Source organism: Periplaneta americana, chromosome 13 (genome assembly GCF_040183065.1).
Source record: "Periplaneta americana isolate PAMFEO1 chromosome 13, P.americana_PAMFEO1_priV1, whole genome shotgun sequence".
NCBI lineage: Eukaryota > Metazoa > Arthropoda > Insecta > Blattodea > Blattidae > Periplaneta > Periplaneta americana.
In genome coordinates, this window is record NC_091129.1 from 93,521,632 (window position 1) to 93,543,098 (window position 21,467).

Sequence of the window (21,467 nt, forward strand, 5' to 3'; positions counted from 1 at the left end):
AGGACGAACATTTACTAATATCCATTTTTGGAGATTGAGGTGCTTCCGATAATGAATTTGCAAGAGCAAGAATATCGTCTAAACATACCAAATAAAATAAGGTGCCAAATTTTTCTAGCTGATGTAACAATCCAGTAGCCTCCACAGATTCCTTCTTTTTATCGCTGCCAGACAATTTTTAGGCCTAACCCAACACAGTTAAATTGGCTCTTGAAGAAATGAACGCATTTTTGACTTCTTACCTTAATGCTATCAACTGAAATTATTGCTTTGGATCCATGGTTAAGTTGTAATGTTGAGTATTTTCTATTTTAAAAAACGCAAATTTCGCTTATTTTTTGGGTCGGCATATTCAACATTAAAACCTGAAACCAATTCCGACTCACCCTCAGCAAAATCAAAAGGAGTACGATTGGTTTCAGGTAAGCAGGAAGTGAATCAAATTATTGATAAAGGAAATGTAAAAAAATATATATTCATATATAAACCTGAAAATCATAAAACTTTATTAAATTGTAAATCCCTACTAAAAATACAAAAGATAACAAAATCAAAGCTAATCTAACTTCATAGGAAATTGTTTGAGCAACAGCACGCAAACCACCCCTGAGCCCACCTGGCCCACCCGCTAGCTACGCCACTGCTTACGAAGATATTGTCAACTTACGGTATTGTCAACTTAGAAAGAATTAAACAACAATGAGAGCTAGGGAAAAAGACATGGTCGTTCAAAAAAGTACTTTTCGCACTCTATCGTATAACAGTCAATTTTTAATACTCTTGCCTACTGTTAAATGACCTACCTTTAGAAATGGCTGTCTAATAAATATTTATCAGACCGTGGATTAAGATGGGATTAAACAAAGGGATGGATACTGAATGAAACATCTGTAAAACTAATTTTATATATATTTATTATACTTTATTATTAGTTTACCTTGTTCTTTAGTAAAAGTTGATGGGATGGAACGAAGTCTGAACAAACAGAATGCAAGACATTCCAGAATGAAGCCAAGCCAAAACCTTGGCGACATCCTGTGACATAATTATTATTATTACACCTCGTTGCGTCTTTTTGTTCTTCTTTATTTATTTTATTTAAATTCTCATGAATTACTGGGAAAGAGGATTAGAGAGAAAAACGATACCTTGCGGCCCGGAAGAACAAAGCTCTCCATGAATAGAATATTTTGCAATAGACAATTACTCGTGTAGGAACGTCAGTCAATTGTATGAAATTACGATAAAATTATAAATATCGATATTTCTGTTCATTATTACAAATATTCCTTTTTACAATACCCATTTAAAGGAATATTAAGTCTGTTACTAATTATTTGACATTGGAATCGATAGAAAACATTGAAGCTGACGAAACGAGAATTTGAGTCTCTGTGCATGTTATCGACATTAAATTCATTTGTCGCAATGAGTTGAAATCTATAATGAAAATTTATCATAATTATCGATATGGGAATATAGCAGTCGATTGCATAGTTTCTCTATAGAAATCGACATTTAATATTAGCATCGATAAATATATTATTATTCGATATATCGAAGTATTCTGGAATTTCGAATATCGATATCTGAAAGTTTAGTCGAAATCATGTTGATATCGACTTACGTCCATAGCTTTAATTATCATTTATGGATATCGATATCGAAATAATTCGATACATCGTCTAATTGTTTTCGATTTAGAGGCGACTTAATATATTAATAATTTTATGTAAAGGGTTATATAAATGTTTTATATCGATCCATGCCTTTTATTTAACTTTATCAATGCCGATATCAAAATATTTTATTTGTGTGTCAGTGTGTGAATATCGAATGACGTACCTAAACCACTTTTGTCTTCAGGTGTTTGTTCGTTTTTCCCTCCTCCAAGAAGAAAAAAGAAACTCTTAAATTGTAACAATTCTAATTCGAGACAGATAAGATACGGAAACTCTGGGCGGATTATCCGGTGTGTACTGCGGAAACCGGTTATTATAATTGGTGGTAAAATATTTGCTGAGCCCCCCGGTTACCGCAGGAACAACCAATCTGCCCTTCGCCCCCTTTCTCCAAAAAATATAATACAGCCTTATCAAAGAAATGATGTTGATAGTTAGTGGCATTGTTTATGATAGTAATATATACTATAGTTAATAACAATCTATTAGGTAACGAAATATAAACGTTCTGTTCAAAAGCACGACTACACTGTTGGCCACATTGTCTAGCGACTGTTGTGATATGGTATTGTTATAAAGTCAGCATAGTTGACACAAACTGTGTTGTAGATGTTGATGTATTTTTTTTTCGGACGAGGTAACGGTGCAAAGTGATTATTGTTTCTGTATTTGAACTACTTTTCCATCCTCCCTCACTCTGTTGTTATTTTTTTTTTCGGCGGACAATTTCATCTTAACAGTTTGGTAGCACAAGTCCCCTACAACTGATAGCTAAGCGTCTGTCCACGATGCCTGAAATGTTGAAGCGTCCAGCGCTTTAGTAAAGTTGGTCATTTGTAGCAGGCTTTTTTTTTTAAAATTGTTTGGTAGGATGTTGATAAAATAGAAAAATAATAGGAAAAGCAATGTGTTTGCACCTGATGGTATATAGATGACGTAACACTGTGAAATACAAAGTGATCGAGAGAGATGTGTTGACATGTGAGGTTGCTAAGACAGGTCTTTGAAAAGTTTAGAATAATTCCATTGCAAATGCGAATTGGATGAATGTGCACACATAAATATGTTTCAATCAGTGATAGTTTTTAGAAAGTACTTTTATACTAGCATTTATAAATAAATTGTTTCGTAATATTGTTTTCTAACGATTAGCCTACAAATCTGGGAAGTTTCTCTTCTCACACCTTCATGTGATGGGTTCTGCCGTCGCTTTAAACTTGTTGATTAAACGTAAGTTTTTCTCCACACCTTCTTGGTGCCGATGATTGGATGTGTTGTGCGCATGCGTGTTGAGACTCGCACAAGAACTGATGATTTCAAGGAAACGGACATAATATATAGATCTGACTTTATACTATGGGTAGAGCAGTGTTCCTCAAACTTTTCCATATCTTCACGCTCTTGACAGTTTCTTCGAAGACAGATACGTAAATACATACATATAAGAGACTTTAAACTACATTTGGTACTGGTATAACGTTAAAATTTAAATTACCTGCTTATATTTAAAATTCCAAACAATTTGCTCTCAGAAACTTTCTAAAATTGTTAGCAAGAAGTAAATTATCAGATAAAATACTTCCAGTTAACTACATACGCACATTTGAGAACTATCACACAAATAATTCCTTGTTCAGAAACTTTTAAAAGTCAATTTATAGTGTAATATATTATCAATATTCTATGATATGTAATAATTCATAAGCAAGTTTTTGTTTTTTTCTAAAAATGAACTAAGAGAAAATACTAGGGAATATACGGACTACGTTACTTTGATTTGTAGAAGATTGTTATTCAAATTACTGTTACAATAGGACAATTTGTTTTATACTAATATTTTGTGGAATACTAGAGCTTACAAAAGTAATAATATCGGAGAGCAAAATGTCGAATTAATGATTCTACCAAGAATACAATATCATATCAAGATACATAATATGTTTAAATCAAAACAAAGCTGTGTCTCATAAAAGTGGAACAGCTTATTATAAATCCTGCTTAACATTCGAAACAGAACTGTTACACACCGCATACGTTCTGTAACTTCACTTCTTACAGAATAAAACTTAATTTTTTTAATGGGCCATAGTCCTTAATTTAAGAAATACAGATATGGTATATATAAAATAAATAATAAATTACTAAAAACGAATGAACATCAAGATATAACACTTATTCGTACAAGGGTAACAAGACTCTTTTTACCTTTCGGAGGATTGGAGGTAACAGTTTGAAAAACACTGACGTAATTATTTTAAAATTTGGGAACGATTTTATGGCGATAGTAGAATTAAACTCACAAAGAAACGTCGCGATTTTTAAACTCAATATTTTAAACGAAAAACATACCAAATTGTAGAGCTTGAGGAGGGAAGTCAAACACATGCGGAATATAAGCGTAGACGTTTAACCAATTTTTTTTAAATCGGTGTTAAGATATTGCCATCTTTCGTTTGCAAGAAGACAACATAGTCCAACGAATAACGAGCTAGACTAATATGTGAGATGACCTAGGTTCGAATCCCCTTACACTATTTCCTCTTTTATGTTATGGGTTCAATGTTCAATAAACGTCAATAAATATAGGGTTTTCTGTGGAGTAACGGTCAGCGCGTCTGGCTGCGAAACCAGGTGGCCCGGGTTCGAATCCCGGTTGGGGCAAGTTACCTGGTTGAGGTTTTTTCCGGGGTTTTCCCTCAACCCAATACGAGCAAATGTTGGGTAACTTTCGGTGCTGGCCCCGGACTCATTTCACCGGCATTATCACCTTCATATCATTCAGACGCTAAATAACCTAGATGTTGATACAGCGTCGTAAATAACCCAGTAAAAAAATATATAGGGTTTTCCCTCAACCCAATACGAGCAAATGTTGGGTAACTTTCGGTGCTGGAACCCGGACTCATTTAACCGGCATTATCACCTTCACTTTATTCAGAGGCTAAATAACCTAGATGTTGATACAGCGTCGTAAAATAACCCAATAAAATAAAAAAAAACATATATATCATATGATTATATTGTAGCGCATACTGGGCAATGAATATGATAGTTTTTCTCTGCTCCGAATGCACCGCAACCTGAAGACTTATTCTGCTTGTCTCTGGAATTGGTGATAACGAAATGATAGGGCCTATTTGGCGCTGTGAGTTGAACTCGTCATGGAATTGCCTGTAATTCGCTTTACAGTTAAGAAAAAATCTTGGAGAAACGCAACCAGGTAATTTTCCTAAGAGGGTCTCAAACCCGCGCCCCAACTCAGCATCAGATATTGAGTCCAACTCTATCTTTTGAACTACGTCGGTGGTCTAATATTCTATGTTAGTATAAACAATATATTTATACATATGGTGTATTCAATAGAGGAATATCAATATCATGGCTTCGTAAATGATTTTTTAGTGATTTTTCAATAAGCAGCTCGCGAGCCACAGAACGAAGAATAAAACAGAGAAAGATGACGTAGTTACGCAAAATAAAGTTGTTTCCAAAAAGTACGGAATTAGGTGGAAATAATTACACAGCCTAGTATTCTGAAGTCGGGTTACAGACTGCAACAAATCAGTTGTACAAAATAGCAAGTGAATATGACATAAAAATTTCCATTTCAAAATCAAAAGAAATAGCGATGTGTGAAATAAAAAAATAAACGCATTAAACTTGAATATATGGGGAAATAATAGAACAAGTTTGTGAATTTACATATTTAGGAAATTTATTTGCAGAATGCAAAACTGATCTAGATGTCAAATTACAAAAATACAATAAAATGAAATCGTTAGAAGACATTTCGGTAAACAGATGTCATTGGCTACAAAATTAAGATTACACAACATTACGTCAAAAGTAACACTCAGTTATGGCAGTGAAATTTAGATTTTAAACAATTGAAATTCACAGAAACTTGAAGCACGTCATATACACTTTTTAAGATCCCTGTTAGGTATAACGAAATTGGACCACCAAAGGAATATAGCCTATGTAGAAATCCGAGAAAAATTACAAGTTTCTTGTATAATCATGGAAATTCAACATTATCAACAGCAGTGGAAGAATCATGTACAAAGAATGGGGAGATAGAAACTTCTAAAATTAACTTTCGCATATAGATCTATAGGACACAGAGATCAGGGAAGACCGAGATGTCGGTACAGGAATCAGTCTTTCTTAAATACCGTCACAGATCTCGTGGTCTAAACGACGAAGTTCATGAAGATTATATACTATTACATAATTTTCCAAACACAGTTTATTAGCACAAGTGACTTGGAGGACATTTTAACATTCTTACAGATAAATAATATTCTTGAAGAAGCTGAACAGTGTTATCTGGATAGGCCAGAAACTTACAAAATACACATAGCTTCAAGTGAACTTAAATTTCATTTTAATGATGTCACTCTTTTTGAACAAAACATATGGATTATTTTCCAAATTTCAAGAATATAGTATTATACGCCGAGAGGAAAATTTTAAGGAACATTTATGGTCCAAAATATGAAAATGGTCACTGGAGAATCAGATATAATACAGAGTTGAAAGCTAATATAGATCTCCAGATATTGTAGTTGAAATTAAAACCAGTAGATTGGAATGGTTGGGACATGTAATCAGGATGGATGATACCAGAATACCCAAAAATATTTTAAATTCAAAACCTGAAGGTAGACGCAATATTGGCAGACAGAAACTCAGATGGCTGGATGGAGTAGAGGATGATCTAAGGACTTTAGGAGTGAGAAGATGAAGGCAGAAGGCTGTGTGGTTAGGCAGGAGTGGAACAAAATTCTAAGGGAGGCCAAGGCTAGACTACAAGGGCCGTAGTCCCAAATAAGAAGAAGAAGTATTATACGCTTCGTAAATGTTTGCATCAACCTACATACATGAATCAAACTTTTCTGATATGAGTAATATCTGTAAGAAATGTTAAGAATGAGTTTTTCAGGCAATCTTCTATATCCTTTGATATTAACTACCTCTCACATAAAATGTCCGGTGAACAGCTTGTCCTATCTTGCATAATGCTCTTGACACAATTTTTAATTGGTTATTTAACGAAGTTGTATCAGCTACTAGATTAGTTAGCGTCGATGGAATTACTGATAGCGAAATGGTATTTAGAGAAATGAGGCCGAGGATTCGTCATTGATTACCTGAAATTCGCCTTACGGTTGGTGAAAACCTCGGAAAAACCCAACCAATTAATCAGCCCAAGCGGGAATCGAATTCATGCCCGAGTGCAACTTCGGATCAGCAGGAAAACACGCTACCGGCTGAGCTACGCCGGTGACTTCTTGAGTCAATTTAAATATAACATAGATGTAAAATTGTTTGTTAACAAAGTTATTGCTAGTCCTGCGTTTGGTTATTTTGAATACAAGTTAGGTGTACATCGATCATACTATATGAAGCTATGCTAGTCTCCTCGCACGTTCCGGTACTGTGCGTGTACATCTGTTTATTCGTGTACCTGTGTGTAATAGTCGATGAACAACAGGAATAGTACTCGTGTACAAAATATTACTTGGATTTAATAACAGCAATAACAAAATATTTGTTTTAATGCAGCTTATATGCAATAAAATATAATTTTTACCAGGAATAGACAAAACTAAGATAAATTCATGAACCAACCCCTTCATTTTCAAGAGCCACCACATTTTGTCCACACACACAATGAGAAAACCATTCAAGATAAGATTAAAATACATGTACTGAAATATATTAAACAACAATAAATATCTATTCAATACAAACACACGCTCTTAGAGACGCTTTGAAGCTATGTAGCACAATATCTTAGGATGCGAAACAAATGTAACGATATTCGTTTAAAAAGCACATTGGATTTTCTTCCTACAACCGCTTCTGTTAAAATTATGTGTGAGTCGTATTGACATAAAAGAATTAGAAGTCTTAAACAAATTTGAACACGGTAAACAATTCAGGCGTTACATTAAAAAATTTTAGTCGCCAGAGCTACCTGGCACCCAGAATTTGTCTACCCTGATTTTACAGTAGGTAAAACGTATCTAGGTATTTTAGATCTAATTAAAGTTTGGAATTAACAAATGAAAAATATAAATGTGAGCACAAACTTAAACTGAAACAAATTATGAATGCGTGCTTCACGAGTTCCTACACAATACATCAACAACTGTAAACATTTTAAGTGTTTCAAATGAAAAAAAAAAATACCTTCCTTCTGATGAAATACATTTTCTTCTTGCTATCAAATTCTTGTATTGGAGCACTCATTTCCAACCACCTAGCTTTGTTTTGTTTTCGTATGTTCACTGAGCAGTAGACCTGAGCTATACACTGCTCCTTCGATATAGGAGAGAGCTAGTGTTTACTTAGATATAATGGTCGGAGCAAGTCCCCTGCAATCGGCAAGCATCATGTTCAGGTAATGCATTAAAGTCAAGGAATATTATGGATAGTAAAAAATCGATTAAACGGGAATGGGTATTAAGGCATTGTTAATTCAGTATAAAAAGTGAATCTTATACAACGTTAACACAAATTAATTTTGCTTCCTAGAATATATCTATAAAACTCAATAATAAATAAATAAACGAATAAATGAACAAATAATAAATTAATAAACATTACATTTAACTCTGAAACAATATGCTTAATATGGGCGTACTGGAATTGTTCCCAAATCTGTGAATCGGTTCCCATTTCGTCCCAGAGCTATACCCGAGTTGGTTCCAGGTTGATTTCATCTGTGTACTGCGATTGGTTCCCGCGCTAGACCAAGCCAGAAAACATTTACCTTCCCATTTTATACAATTTAGGACTGTCTATGGTAGTAGATAGGTTAAAATGTTTTGTGCTTGGCGGACACGTTGCGTCGAAAACTTCATAATTTTATATCTCTACTGGTAAAAATTTGTAACAAACGTTACATCAGAAGGTTTTTCATCCAACTCTTCACAAAAGTTATCTTTTGTTGCATTATCTTAGGCCTATATTTACTTTTACATCTAAGCTTAATATAAGTATCACACTGAACCTCCTTTAGAGCATCTTCTAAAGCAAATATATTTGGGTGTCGAGCAAAAAATTGCGCATTGAGTTTACTGTGAAAAGATTCACAACAGTTGGTTATGTGCTTTAAGGAAGATAGCCTATAAACTCAGACCATACCAGATGTGGATGCTCACTTGTTGGTGCAACAGGCCTATAAGTATGGAGGAGCTAATCAAAGAATTTGTCTAATCGATCGTCTGTAGGTTTGATAGCCATTAAGTCATTAACGAAACAATTTTCAACTTCTTGTAGAGCCAATAAAGGCAGTCCGAATATAGTTTTTAGAAGCTGACCAATTTCAGATTCCTTAGTTTTAAATTCCGCACTTAAACCTAAGAATTGAATTTTCCTCCACCAATATTGTGCAAGATGGAACCTACAAACTTTCAGTTTGGCATTAGGGAATACATTATTTGAAATTTAATTTTGGATTGCTTTTTCGAAAACCAAACTTGTGATCATTGATCACTAAGAGTTTTTTTCCCCTTTTCACTCAGCATAGTAGTGAAATCCATCATTAAGTACAATCCTGTACTTCCACCGCCAGTACTCTGCTAATCACTGAAACTTATGATCGGTATTTATATTTTAACGTAGATGGAGCCACGGGTTATGATCGATTATTATAGGTGGCATTATAGACAATGCTATATTATCGATTAACATCCCCGTCCCACACAGCCTTGAAAGCTACTCACGATATTGATATATATATATTTTTTTTTGGGAACCAACTGAAGAACAGCGCTTAATATTTGCCTCGTCTTCAAGGCGTTGAATAATATTTACTTTGCCAGAAATATTCAGACGTGAACGTGTTTGTGACATGATGCCTTACCGGTATGCAGGGACTTGGATTCTCGTCACAACAACAGACCACGTTCTACTGTTTTGTTGCTTTCTTAAGACTCAAACGCATTGTACTAAATCGGCGGAGCAGTGTACTTTATACATAACTACACTGTTGCGGGTTGCTTGGAGGTTTTAAGTTACCAAACGCAGGACTCTAGTTATTACAAATTAAAAGTTATAGGCCATTCGTTATCTCGTGAAACCAAATGCACAATAAGAGCCTTATGGTTGGGGTAAGTGAGCTAGTTAGCTGCCATAACGAGGGAGAGAAGCTTCCCAGTCAACATTTTTCTTCCCTCATGCGCAGGTAGGTTTCAAGAGATACTGAATGCCCTTATACTGCTAGTAAATATTTAACATTACGAGAAATATGTTCAGCACTAATTAACATAAAATAGAAACAATTTCTTATCATGTATATGAGTATTAAATAATTATTTCTGCCTTCTAACTCCAGCCTGAACACTAAAAATTCAATGTGATCCATGAAGGAATGAAATTTGGAACCACTGGATTAGGCGTACTTAGTAATGAATTATTCAGTGATAAAAATGATAGACCAAAAAAAAGTGGAGTGAGGATATTTTAACTGACGATCTCTCGCATAATAATCTGCCTCATCCGTTAGACCATGTTGACTTGTGAAAAAGCTAAAGTGCCTGCAACTGGCGAATAGACATATAGCCAGGGTGCGAATTAACGGGGGGAATGGAGGGATTTCTCCCCTGTTGGAGAGTTATCCCCCTCTCATAAATTCATATTAACATCCCTGCCAGGGATAACTTCTATCCCCCCTTACAAAATGTAATTTTATTATTTTAATATACATTTTATAAAGTATAAAGGAAGCAATGTTTATGTATTATCACCGGCAAACTGATAACGATCAATAACTTAGGAATTACACATCTTATCTTAAACCTGTTCATGGATATAATTGTTATTATGATCAAGATGCAATATAAGCAACTCAGTGCGACCAAGCGTTGAGCCGTATCGAATGAGGGTAATAATAATTTTATATGTGGTATTCTCTATCTAGGATTCTATCCCCCACTCATCAGAAATCTAAATTCGCACCCTGCATATAGCACAACGAAAACACTGTTTTATGAAATTGACTGACCATATATACTTCATAATAGATGTGTTTGAATCTGATTTTCAAACTTTACAATTTGGCATCAATTTCTCGCTTTTACATGTCGCGAGTTCCCTTGTAAGTATTAAATATAAGATATCTCGTGTATGTATAAGCATATATCAAGGTATCTTTGTCATAAATGTAATGCTATCCACAATACATTGTGTCGGGATTTTAATATTACAAAACAAGAGGTTTAATCTGAAACTGTCATACATTTTGAAATTCCTCCGTATGGCCAGGGTTCAGGGTGCAAGAAGTGTAAATGGGGATTACAAAGTTTTAACAGTCTATTGATTACAATTGTATACAACCTGAGTTGGAACGTAATATCTTAAGAAGATCATTTTCCTTGTCGACTCTCTTCACCCATGGGACCAAGAAGATGTCGCAGCGGTGAGGGAGCGATTGATGCAAACCGCCATGAAAATAGTAGTGCTGATTTGGTCCCTTATAATATATCACTCCACTAACGAAACTCTCATCTTTATAAAGGCAGCCATTATCATATTCATACCTTGTGATAACCATCGCATTATATATAACCATAATATGTACCTATAAGTTTTCACAGTATTATGTTAAAATAATTCACAAGAAACTTCTGTTTGTAAAGTGGACTTCATAAAGAGACGCACAATCTGTTTTTATCATTCTGTGTACCAATGTGCTATACAGTTACTAAGTTGCATGCTTTAGATATATGAATCGCGTAACAAGTTCATAATTTGAGTACGTATAGCTCGGCCAAGCAAAGAGTCTCTCTCGACAGAGTGGCGCTGCTGTTATCTTATATACGAATAGGTACTGTACATTTCAATTCTCTTTCCTACTGCCACTGCTGAAGTGCTTGACCAAGTAATATACGATACATAATCTAACAATAAATTTAAAAAGAAGAAAACTTTAAAATGGTGTTTACGATTTCATAATTTAAAACTTCATAGAAAGAAAGTGTTTTATTTATATCAGTATATGATGTGGAAAGTGTACGAGATTAAAAGGTTAACGACTAACAATGTTCTTAAATTTGAAGTGTGTTTCATATGATTTCACTACTAACAAAAGAAGTTTATTTGATTACTGTAATCACGAATGTTCTCTATCTATATTTCCAAAGGGGCTAAGTGCCAATTTTTCGAATTTCATTTTATTCAATGTAAAGGAGGTACATACATTCATATGATAATATCATAGTACTAAATGGACTCTGTCGTAACTTTACTGTAAGTGACACATTCGTGCTTCAAAAGATGGTGTCGAAGTTATCTTAACATGCATTTGGCAGTGTGTTTTTCTTCAGTATCTCAGAAAGTTGTTTTTGGCACTTAGCTAGTTTGGGATTATAAGTCTTAAATCATTTTTCACATTTCTGCGCACTCTTGAAACACACGTAGGTCAGTTCAACACATTTCTCCGTGTCAGATTTATTTTCCTCTCCATATCCGATAATTCGTTCGCAACTTTTACTGGAAGGTATATTCTTATGTGATTTCTTCTATTCTTAAAGAGTTATTTATTACGAAGGCTTTGGTATAATATGGACCTGAGTTACAATGCAGATAATATAGTTGATGTGAATCTGTATTGCCCTATAGGCTACATAGGAATATAAGCACATAGTTTATTTCGATACAAAAATTGTACAATTATTTTTGATCATTGAGACAGTTGCTAATAAAGCAATAAACGTGAAATAAAATTTAAGATAATTTAGAATTTAATCAGCATTATTTTTATTTAGCAGAAATATAGTATCCAAGAATCTACCCGAAATAAATTAATGATGTTCGCTGACAAATTATAATATGATCAGTTATCACTTAAAATGAACATCACTACATTGTTTCATTGTGAACAAATATTATTATTATTATTATTATTATTATTATTATTATTATTAATACTACTGCTACAGTACACAAATTTGAAAATACTTTATCATAATTTGAGAATATTAAGTAAGTTCAGAAACTTTGTTTAGATTAATTTCACATTTGTTCTAATTCTTTTATAAAACAGTTGAGCATATATTGTAAATTATATTCCTGTCGTATATGCTATCGTAACAAAAACAAACAACTAATCAAAACTAGCAATAAATTAGTATAAAGTTGGTGTCTATACTGTATTCGCAGATCTTTTATTTTTTTACTGTAAGTTATAGACTTATTCAACAAATTGTCACCGTTTAATTTATAATTTTATGAAAATGAATATCTTATTATTTCAATAAATTACAAGAATATATATCACACTTGATTATTAAATGTTTTCATGTAGACTGAAGATTTTTGTAGTTTCAGAGTAGTTCATTCTCAGATCAGAGTCAGTTGTCCAATGATTCAAACATTGCTATGCTCTGGCTTGAGGGTAAAACGTAATCGTATGAATCCGGTTATTAAATTATTCACAAAATATATCTTTTTATTTACTAGTACATGAAGAATAGATAAAATTATCCTTTTTATAGGCCTACTGGGATCCGTTAATTAAAAAAAATAATATTGCAACAAAAAACTATTTACAGTTATGCTTTGAATACGAAATTAGTAAGTAAATTATTCAGAAACTCTGGATGTCAAAATACCATAACATGCAGTAACTATGAAGACGATTTTCTTACGATAGATTAAGGTAAAAAAAATCTTATCTAAGAAAAACAATTGGGAGTCAGTTGAATAGAAAATACGATTTTGTAATTCTTGTAAAATATATAAATGGTAGTAAAAGCACCACAGTAAATAAGTGAAAACAACATTTTTGTCTTATCAGTTGTTAAAAAGTTATGTGGATGTAATTTAGAATTCAATAGTTAAAACATTAATATATCTACATTACGTCAGATTATTTTGCAGGCCTATGTATTATTGCTGACGCAGCGTTCCTGGCGCGTGTCCTTGAGTACAATGCACAGACAATTTGTTGACAGTGTAGCTGAGAATAGTACCACCTCCTATACACGTCACGTCAGCAATCTGCGAATCACAGTTGCCAGTCTTGCTGCCCAGAGTGTGACAAAAGTAAGATACTCGTACTTAACTTTCCCTACGCTAGCGTTTCTGTGGTGTGTCCTTGAGTACAGTGTTCAGTCAGTGAGATTCTGTTGTCACTGCAGCTGAGAACGGTACCACCTCCTAAATACACGTCACATCAACAATCTGCCAATTACAATTGCCAGCTTTATCGCTCATAGTCTGCTACAAATGTGACACACTCGCACTTAAGGTTCCCATTACTTATTTTACATGCTAAAAACGGTGGCGCGGCCTATAAACACGTCTTTTGAAATAGACTAAAATGATCACAAAATTTAGGAAGATAAATTTTTTAAACATATATTTAAGATATTATAATAAATATAATATTATATAATTTGACCTAAAATAATTATAGAGGTTATAAAATCAGTGCAGTAATTTTAACAAGGTGAAAAATTTACTTCAAGTTAATTGAATGTAAGCACGCAAAGCTGGTCATTAATATTCGTTCACGAATATCACAGTGAGAATGCAACGTCAAGTGAGAATTGTTTGAAAACCAGTGCTTGAAATATTACAGTATTACAGTTTCAATGGTCATTAAATGTACGTGGGTTCATTGCGGCTTATAGCACGTTGGTTTCACTCCTAAATCAGCTGTCGGCTTCAGGGCTTCTGGGACGTTGTGCATAGGATGGCTTGACTATGTTCATTCATTTTGGTCCTATAGTACCTGCACAAAATGTATAGACTATATTCTTATATTTTAAAACGCAATAGTGAAAATGGAATTTTATATAGCCTATGAATGATAAGAACATATTAATTGGATTTTATAGAAATTAATTTCAAAGTCTTATTACGTAATGTTGAAAGTTCAATTACAATAATTAGCAAACATTACTTTCGGTTTTCAGTAATTTTCCTTCATAAACTCTCAGAAATTAGGACAGATTTCAATATGTCTAGGGCCTCGATACAAAGAAAATAATTCTCAGGTACGACTTAAGATTTTGAATATTTTATTTACAAATAGAAAGCTTTACTTCTGCATTTTGCGTAAGCTGTCTCATCTTTAGTTCAGTTAGGTGACACTTTAAGCTTATTAGCAAAGGCGATCTCATTCGATTCCTAGCAGTCCCTAAAGTTAGAAAAAGATATGAATGAAGATTATTATATACCATTTGATATTTATATTAAAAAGAGTGAATCGATTGCTACCGAACATATGTGTATTACCTTGAGAATTTTAAAAGCTATATTCTCGTTTCACTCAATAAAATATTTAACAATAAACTGATTAGCAATTATTTCTAAGTTAATTGAATCTTTTTTCCGTATAGCCTATTTGAATTCCTGTAATTGAAAATGTAAGAACACCTACAGTACAAAGACATAGCCTATACAAATATTTTATATTTTTACATATACAGTGTGTCCTAGAAATGCCGTCTACATTATTCCAATTCGCAACCCAAATCACATGCTGGTTTAACGACTTTTAATAATAAAAAAATAAACCTTAACTGAATATAGCTTTCGTCATGCCTGATATTCCTTCAAAATGCCTTCAGCATGACGCAAGAGCCATGCGAGTATACTACAGTATAACCTGAAATGGATGGCGTTTCTGGAACATGTTGTATACACATGCGTATATATAAATTATATATGTTTTTTTTTTATAAAAGTCGATGTCTCTTTTTTAAATATATATGTCTCTTTAATCGCCTTGTTCCTCTGTGTGTGTTTCTAGTCTGTTGTTACTGACAGTATATTTTTTCAACTTTTCTCTGCCTGTATAAATATAGGCCTATTCTAAAATGTTCATATATCTAAAAATTGCAACTTTGTGCTAGGGTAGTGTCAATTATTCTTGTCGAAACCAACAATAAGATGGCAGAGAATAAGACACAGACAAACAGACAGACTGACTGATAGTTGTAGAATGTAGAATTTTGGAGACAAATGAAAACATAGGGATATAAGTTCCGTAATATATTTTTAAAATTTAATGTATTTCGTAGTTTCGTATAAGAAATTCGTGACGATTGTAGACGTCCCCTCAAATAAAATATTGTGAAATATATTATTAATGTAGGTAGGCCCTATGCATCCGTAACAAAATATGTTATCTTTTTCAATTTTTTTCTCCCTCTAAAATATATTAAAAATTCAAATATGCAAAATAAATTCGTGGGATGTTAATTATTAGAACTCACGAGAAAAGACAAACTATGCCGGCGTCTAGGATATACAGAGGCATCGACCGTCATCAGTATGTATGAAAATATTGAGAAGAGAAGAGGTTGTATGCATCCCACGGGCTTTGTAGACGAGATTATGAAGGAAAAAATTTCAAATATCCTGACAAACATGCTTACTAGTGCGTTAATCTTACGCAAACTGAAAATATTTTTACACAATTCTATGTGTGCATACGGAAGATCTTTAACAACAAAATGGAGGAATCATTCTGATTTTAGTTGCATTACTAGGCCTACCTTCTTCTGCATATCTTATATTGGCAATCAGTTATAAAGGCGGCTCGATTCAGAACGTTTTTGCGTATGTATAATCACGTGATGTCAATAGTCAATACGATTTAGTCAGTTGCTAAATGTTCAAGTAACTATATCGATTGTAATCTGCTTCTAAAATATTTTATGGAATTTCTATAACTTTCCTGTGGAGATTTTCGCATTTCTTACACTGCTTCTGCACAAAATATTTTCTGTTTTTTGTATAAATCACAGGCAATACTCGTTAAAATAGTATAGAAATATCTAATCAAGCAAATGCAATTGATGTGACTACACCAGCGTTCTGCATTTTGCTCGCGGGATCACGTGACAGTATGTGCGCAGAAAAACTGTAAATTGGACCGCCTTCGTAGCTGACGGTTAAATATAGTTGTCTTACGTTTCTTATCTAAAATGGTTTTATTAGATTTGAATACTGACTGAGTTGTTTGACTACATGAAAATCTATTCTCTTTCCTTGCTCAGAGCTTAATAATATTCTTCAACTGTTTGGAGAAACGCGAACAGTAGATACAAATAAACTCCGTTCAAGCGCATCGGTTAAATGGAAGAAAAACATAAAGAACAGCTTGGGCGTTTCTTTGTCCACTTATTGCATACACTCATTATGAATTCTTTTACCTCGCGATTACAAATTTGTTTTTTTTTTAACTCTTATTAATTATGTATTAATGTATTAAGTGCTTGTGACCTGCATTTAGATTAAGTAAATCATATCAGATCTACTTCTTGGCATAAAATTATATAAAATTTTAGATACACATCTACAACAATGAGATAAAAACAAAAGAACAAATCAAAAAAGCTATTTTGTAAAGACACATATGTATCATTATTACCCATGAACCATCAAAAAAGATGTCTGGTTTCTTTTCTACAATGCTGTGAGTAATAAACGTGACAAATTTGTGTTTCTTTTTTATCTTTTCTCTTCGTTAAACTAAAGACGAGTAGGTGACGTCATCGCATGACGTAATATCCTATTCGCCTTTTCGTTTGGTTGTTATAGTTAGAACTAGACTGTACAATAAATGTAAAAATCACAGTCCTGGCATCCAAGGAGATCAGCTTGCGTTCACAAGAATAGTAATAATAATTATTAATGGTATCATATATTATTTTATAACATTTTTTTCATAGTAAACTGTTCGATTTGAACGGTGTATTGTGGACTATACTGACTATGTGATTTGTGTATACTTGTGTTTTGTGTTCGTGTGTTCTTGTGTGAGGGTGTAAAGATGCGAAAAAAGTTCTCATATATTTGATATATGTATATATAATCCGACTCTCAGCATAAGTTAAATAGTTTATTTTTTTTAGTTTAGAACTTAGTAAAATGAAAGTGACCAACTTCTCTTCACCTCGTCTTTATATACAAAGTTTATCCTGTATGTTGAGATACAAAACTGATTAAAACGACTTAACCACTGGCGCACTCTATAACGTCCTGATGCGTGGTGTTGCCATCTACTGGCGAAAAAATTTCATTAACAATTGTGACTCGTTTCTTCGTATTGTACTATCCTACAATTGTTGTGCCGCCATTGTTGTGCTTGTTGTTGGTGTTTTGTCTTTTTTTTTCATCCACATTGTCACTGCACTAACTACAGCTGAGATTTAACGCTGCTTGAAGAGGGGGCGGAGTCGGTAATGGAAGGCGCAAGCTGATTGGCTGATGGGTTACCCACCATTCTGTTTAGGGCTGCTTCAAGTCCCACTCCGTTAGGGTTGAGAGTCATGGTCATTCTCATGCCCAATCCAACTGCAAGAAGACAGAAATATATCGCTGTTAATCGTGGCCAGATTCTCAGTGTTGTGTCGGGTCAAATGGGAACATAAACTAACAACTGTACACTACAAACATTCCAGGAAAAGGGGTTAAATATGCTTACCTTTCTACCATTGTATTAGTATTGCACTAGATTTGTTATACAGGTTACTACCGGTCACGGCAGGTTTGTTTCTTGTTAAGAACGTTTTTCAGAATTCTATATAAATATTTATTAATTTCCCTCCCTTTTTATAATAATCGTGATACATTTTCTTTTATTTTCGATGGACTAAAGAAAGGGTTATGTACAGAGAGGACACAAAGTCTCGTTACCCCTATACATACCTTAAAATTACACACTATTTATGTAATTCAGGTCATAATGTAAACATACATCCACTTTACACTAAGTCTGTGTCCAAAGTGTCATATGTCCCGCATCATTCTCCTCACACAGAATAATGCTTATCCAGGTTCGGTGTTACATTCACCTCTGCATTGCTGGTGTAATCTGTTGGAAAGCGCGTCGCACGGCGTCCTTCAATTCATCAATGATGTACCGTTCCTGTGCAAGAATGCTCTTGATGAAACTCCACAGCGCATTCGCCTCAGCATTGTCACAGGTTTTCACAACACAGGACTGCGAGGTGGCCATTCGAGACCCACGCCCAATCCAGTGTTGTGAAAACCTGTGACAATGCGTTGTGGAGTTTCATCAATAGCATTGTTGCACAGGAATGGTACGACATTTTGATGAATTGAAGGCAGCCGTGTTGGAACAGATTATACCAACAATGCTGAGGCGAATGTCACACCGTACCTGTCGAGCATTATTTTGTGTGAGGAGAATGATGGGGGACATGCTGATCCTTTGGACACTTAGGACACACAGCTAGTGTAAAGTGGATGTATGTCTGCATAATGACCGGAATTACATAGTGTGTTTATTTGAGGTATTTATAGGGAGTAACGGGACTTTGTGCCCACGCTGTACAATGGAGAGAATCTTTCAAGTTAAACACTGATATTTCAATACAGGTTATTTCATTGTGGCTAATAAAATTGTAAATTTGACCATGCATTTCACCTGAATTCTGTGAGAAAATGTATTGCCTTAATGAATCTTGTCCTATAATCTTCATTTTATAACACGTACAAATCGATTAAAATAACTTAATTTTCATTTAATTATCCATTTATTTAGATGTATTATTTTAATGCTCCATACAATCTGTAATGTTTCTTCGAACTGTTATAGGCCTAATATTAATTTTACTTCTATGTCAGTAGACTTATAGAGTAGTTTCTAGTTTTAGGCTATTCAGTAACAATGTTTGAAACAAATTTATGATATAACAGTTTTAAACGGGTTCTGGACTTCCTGTCACTGTAAAGTTAAATTATATCCCATGTTTCTCAGCTTTTATCAGATGTAGAACAATGCAGGTTTTACCACATAAGCTTACTGTAGGCCTAAACACTCCTCAATTTGAATACATAAGTTTTATATTGTATACTATAATATGTAGAAAGAAAAAGTGATAAAGAATTTAATAAAATTTTTTGGATTGCGTGAAATATTTTTATTCTTGGTACGCGATTAAATTCATAGGCTTTAGATCTTATTCATACTACAAACTACGCGTTACAAATATAAGTCGTCTCAGCCGGGGAAGGTGGAGTGAGGAGTTAAGGGGAAATCTGTATGACTCAGTTGACCTAATAGCGCCCAGACCTGCATTATAGTTTGCACATTTACAGTTTATGTAGATATATCATCTTGTAAAATTGTTTGTCGTTATATTTTACGTTGTCTGCACTCCCTCACAAGTTATTTTCCACTGTTTTGGCACGTTTTGGTTTTACTGGTTGTTTACCGTGTTTAATGTCATTGTTTCCTTGTGTTTTTCGCTTGCGATACGACCGCATATATCATGTTGAAAATTGTTCGATTCCATAAGGAAGCGATAGGTTAAGATTCATGTAAAAGTTAACAATTTCAACCTTCACATACGATTATGAATATATAATGAATTCTTACATTCTATTTTAAATTTTAAGAACCCAGCCTCCCTTGTATAAGAGAACTTGTCTAGCGTGCACGGCTATCATTTTATCAGCGTATGTCATTTCCTTTAGGCCTATATATCTATACATGCGGTGCATAACTTCTGATCACTAGATTGTGCACAAATATGCCTGGGTTAAATCCCAAATCTCTCCGCAGTGAATATGAAGAGAAGGCATATGTTACTGTTGATAGCGATTCGTCCGCCGGATGGGGACGTTAAGCCTGGCGACTACCTTGGTGATATTCGACAGGAGTAGGCTATGTACCGGCACCGGGTTTCCCCTTCTTCCTTCCTTATCTTCATCATCTTCATTCAATCCCTACACTACACTCACCCTAGTACACGACATAACTCTCCATAGATACACATCATGCACAGTATAGCACGCCGAAGTGGTGTGCAACTTGAAAATGAATCAGAATCCTGCCTCTATCCGCAATATGCCGAACCAGAATCACGTAAGTGAAGTAGATAGGTACACACGCGCGCACGCACACACACCAAATTGTTTATCTATCGACTGGCACAATAATGAAAAGTGCTGTGCTACTCCTATAATTACTTTTTAGGAACTTCTTAAGAAATGACGTCTGAGTTTACAAAAAAAAAAGTAATAGTTTTTCTCTTTCGTAGATCGAATATAGCAGTTCGACGTAAAAATTATAAACTGGATATAGGCCTATCTAATTTTAATTTGCAATGTTTAATTATGAATATAGATCACATAATTGAAATAAATTCGAAAAGCTCATGTTGAAATTTAGAAAAAGTAGGTATTGTTTTAACATCTGATAAAAATTGCAGGTTCTTTGTATAATAGAAGCTGAGAAAATGGATCATGAAGAGATACAAATTTAACAGTAGGCCTATAGAAATAGGATGTTTCGAACTCATTTAAGTAATGATTTTAATTTATTAGGCGGAAGCTTTGCTTGCTTACGTACTGGGAAATAGTCCGGTTGAAGAATAGTTACATGGATTTGAAAATCTTTTACGTAGTGTTTTATAATATAGACGTCGTGAATATGTGTCAAAGTTTAGACATATGGTACGTTGCAATTAATCTGATTTCATAACTTACTATAAGCTTAATATTAGGCGCAAATATGAACGTAGCATTTTAAATGTCTTTATAGAAAAAGGATTAAATAAAAATCTTTGAGCATAATAAGAAAGTTGAATTACATTTTTAACAGTAACGAATTAATACGAAACACCAAATTAAAAATATTTAAGACTTTTCTAATTTATGAAAAGTAGATCTGAAGCTATTCGTACCCAGTTTTGACTTATTTAGGCTAAATTTACAGAACCTAAAATTAGCTTTTATTGTTATTCTGTTATATATTACACACGTTTAAGACATTAGAATTGTATCACT

The 21,467-nt window shown here is 33.8% G+C and overlaps 1 protein-coding gene across 3 annotated transcripts in view; it reads right to left on the reverse strand.

Moving 5' to 3' along the window:
- Positions 1-897: 897 nt before the first annotated feature.
- Shaw (Shaker cognate w) overlaps positions 898-21,467 on the reverse strand; it is a 185,122-nt gene continuing 164,552 nt past the window's right edge. For 2 of the 3 annotated variants that reach the window (XM_069843533.1, XM_069843534.1), the window contains one exon: positions 898-18,005. In XM_069843533.1, the coding sequence (XP_069699634.1) occupies positions 17,848-18,005 (158 nt within the window). In that variant the 3' untranslated portion in view covers positions 898-17,847. The remainder of the gene's footprint in view (positions 18,006-21,467) is intronic. The other variant, XR_011335634.1, reaches the window with a different exon arrangement.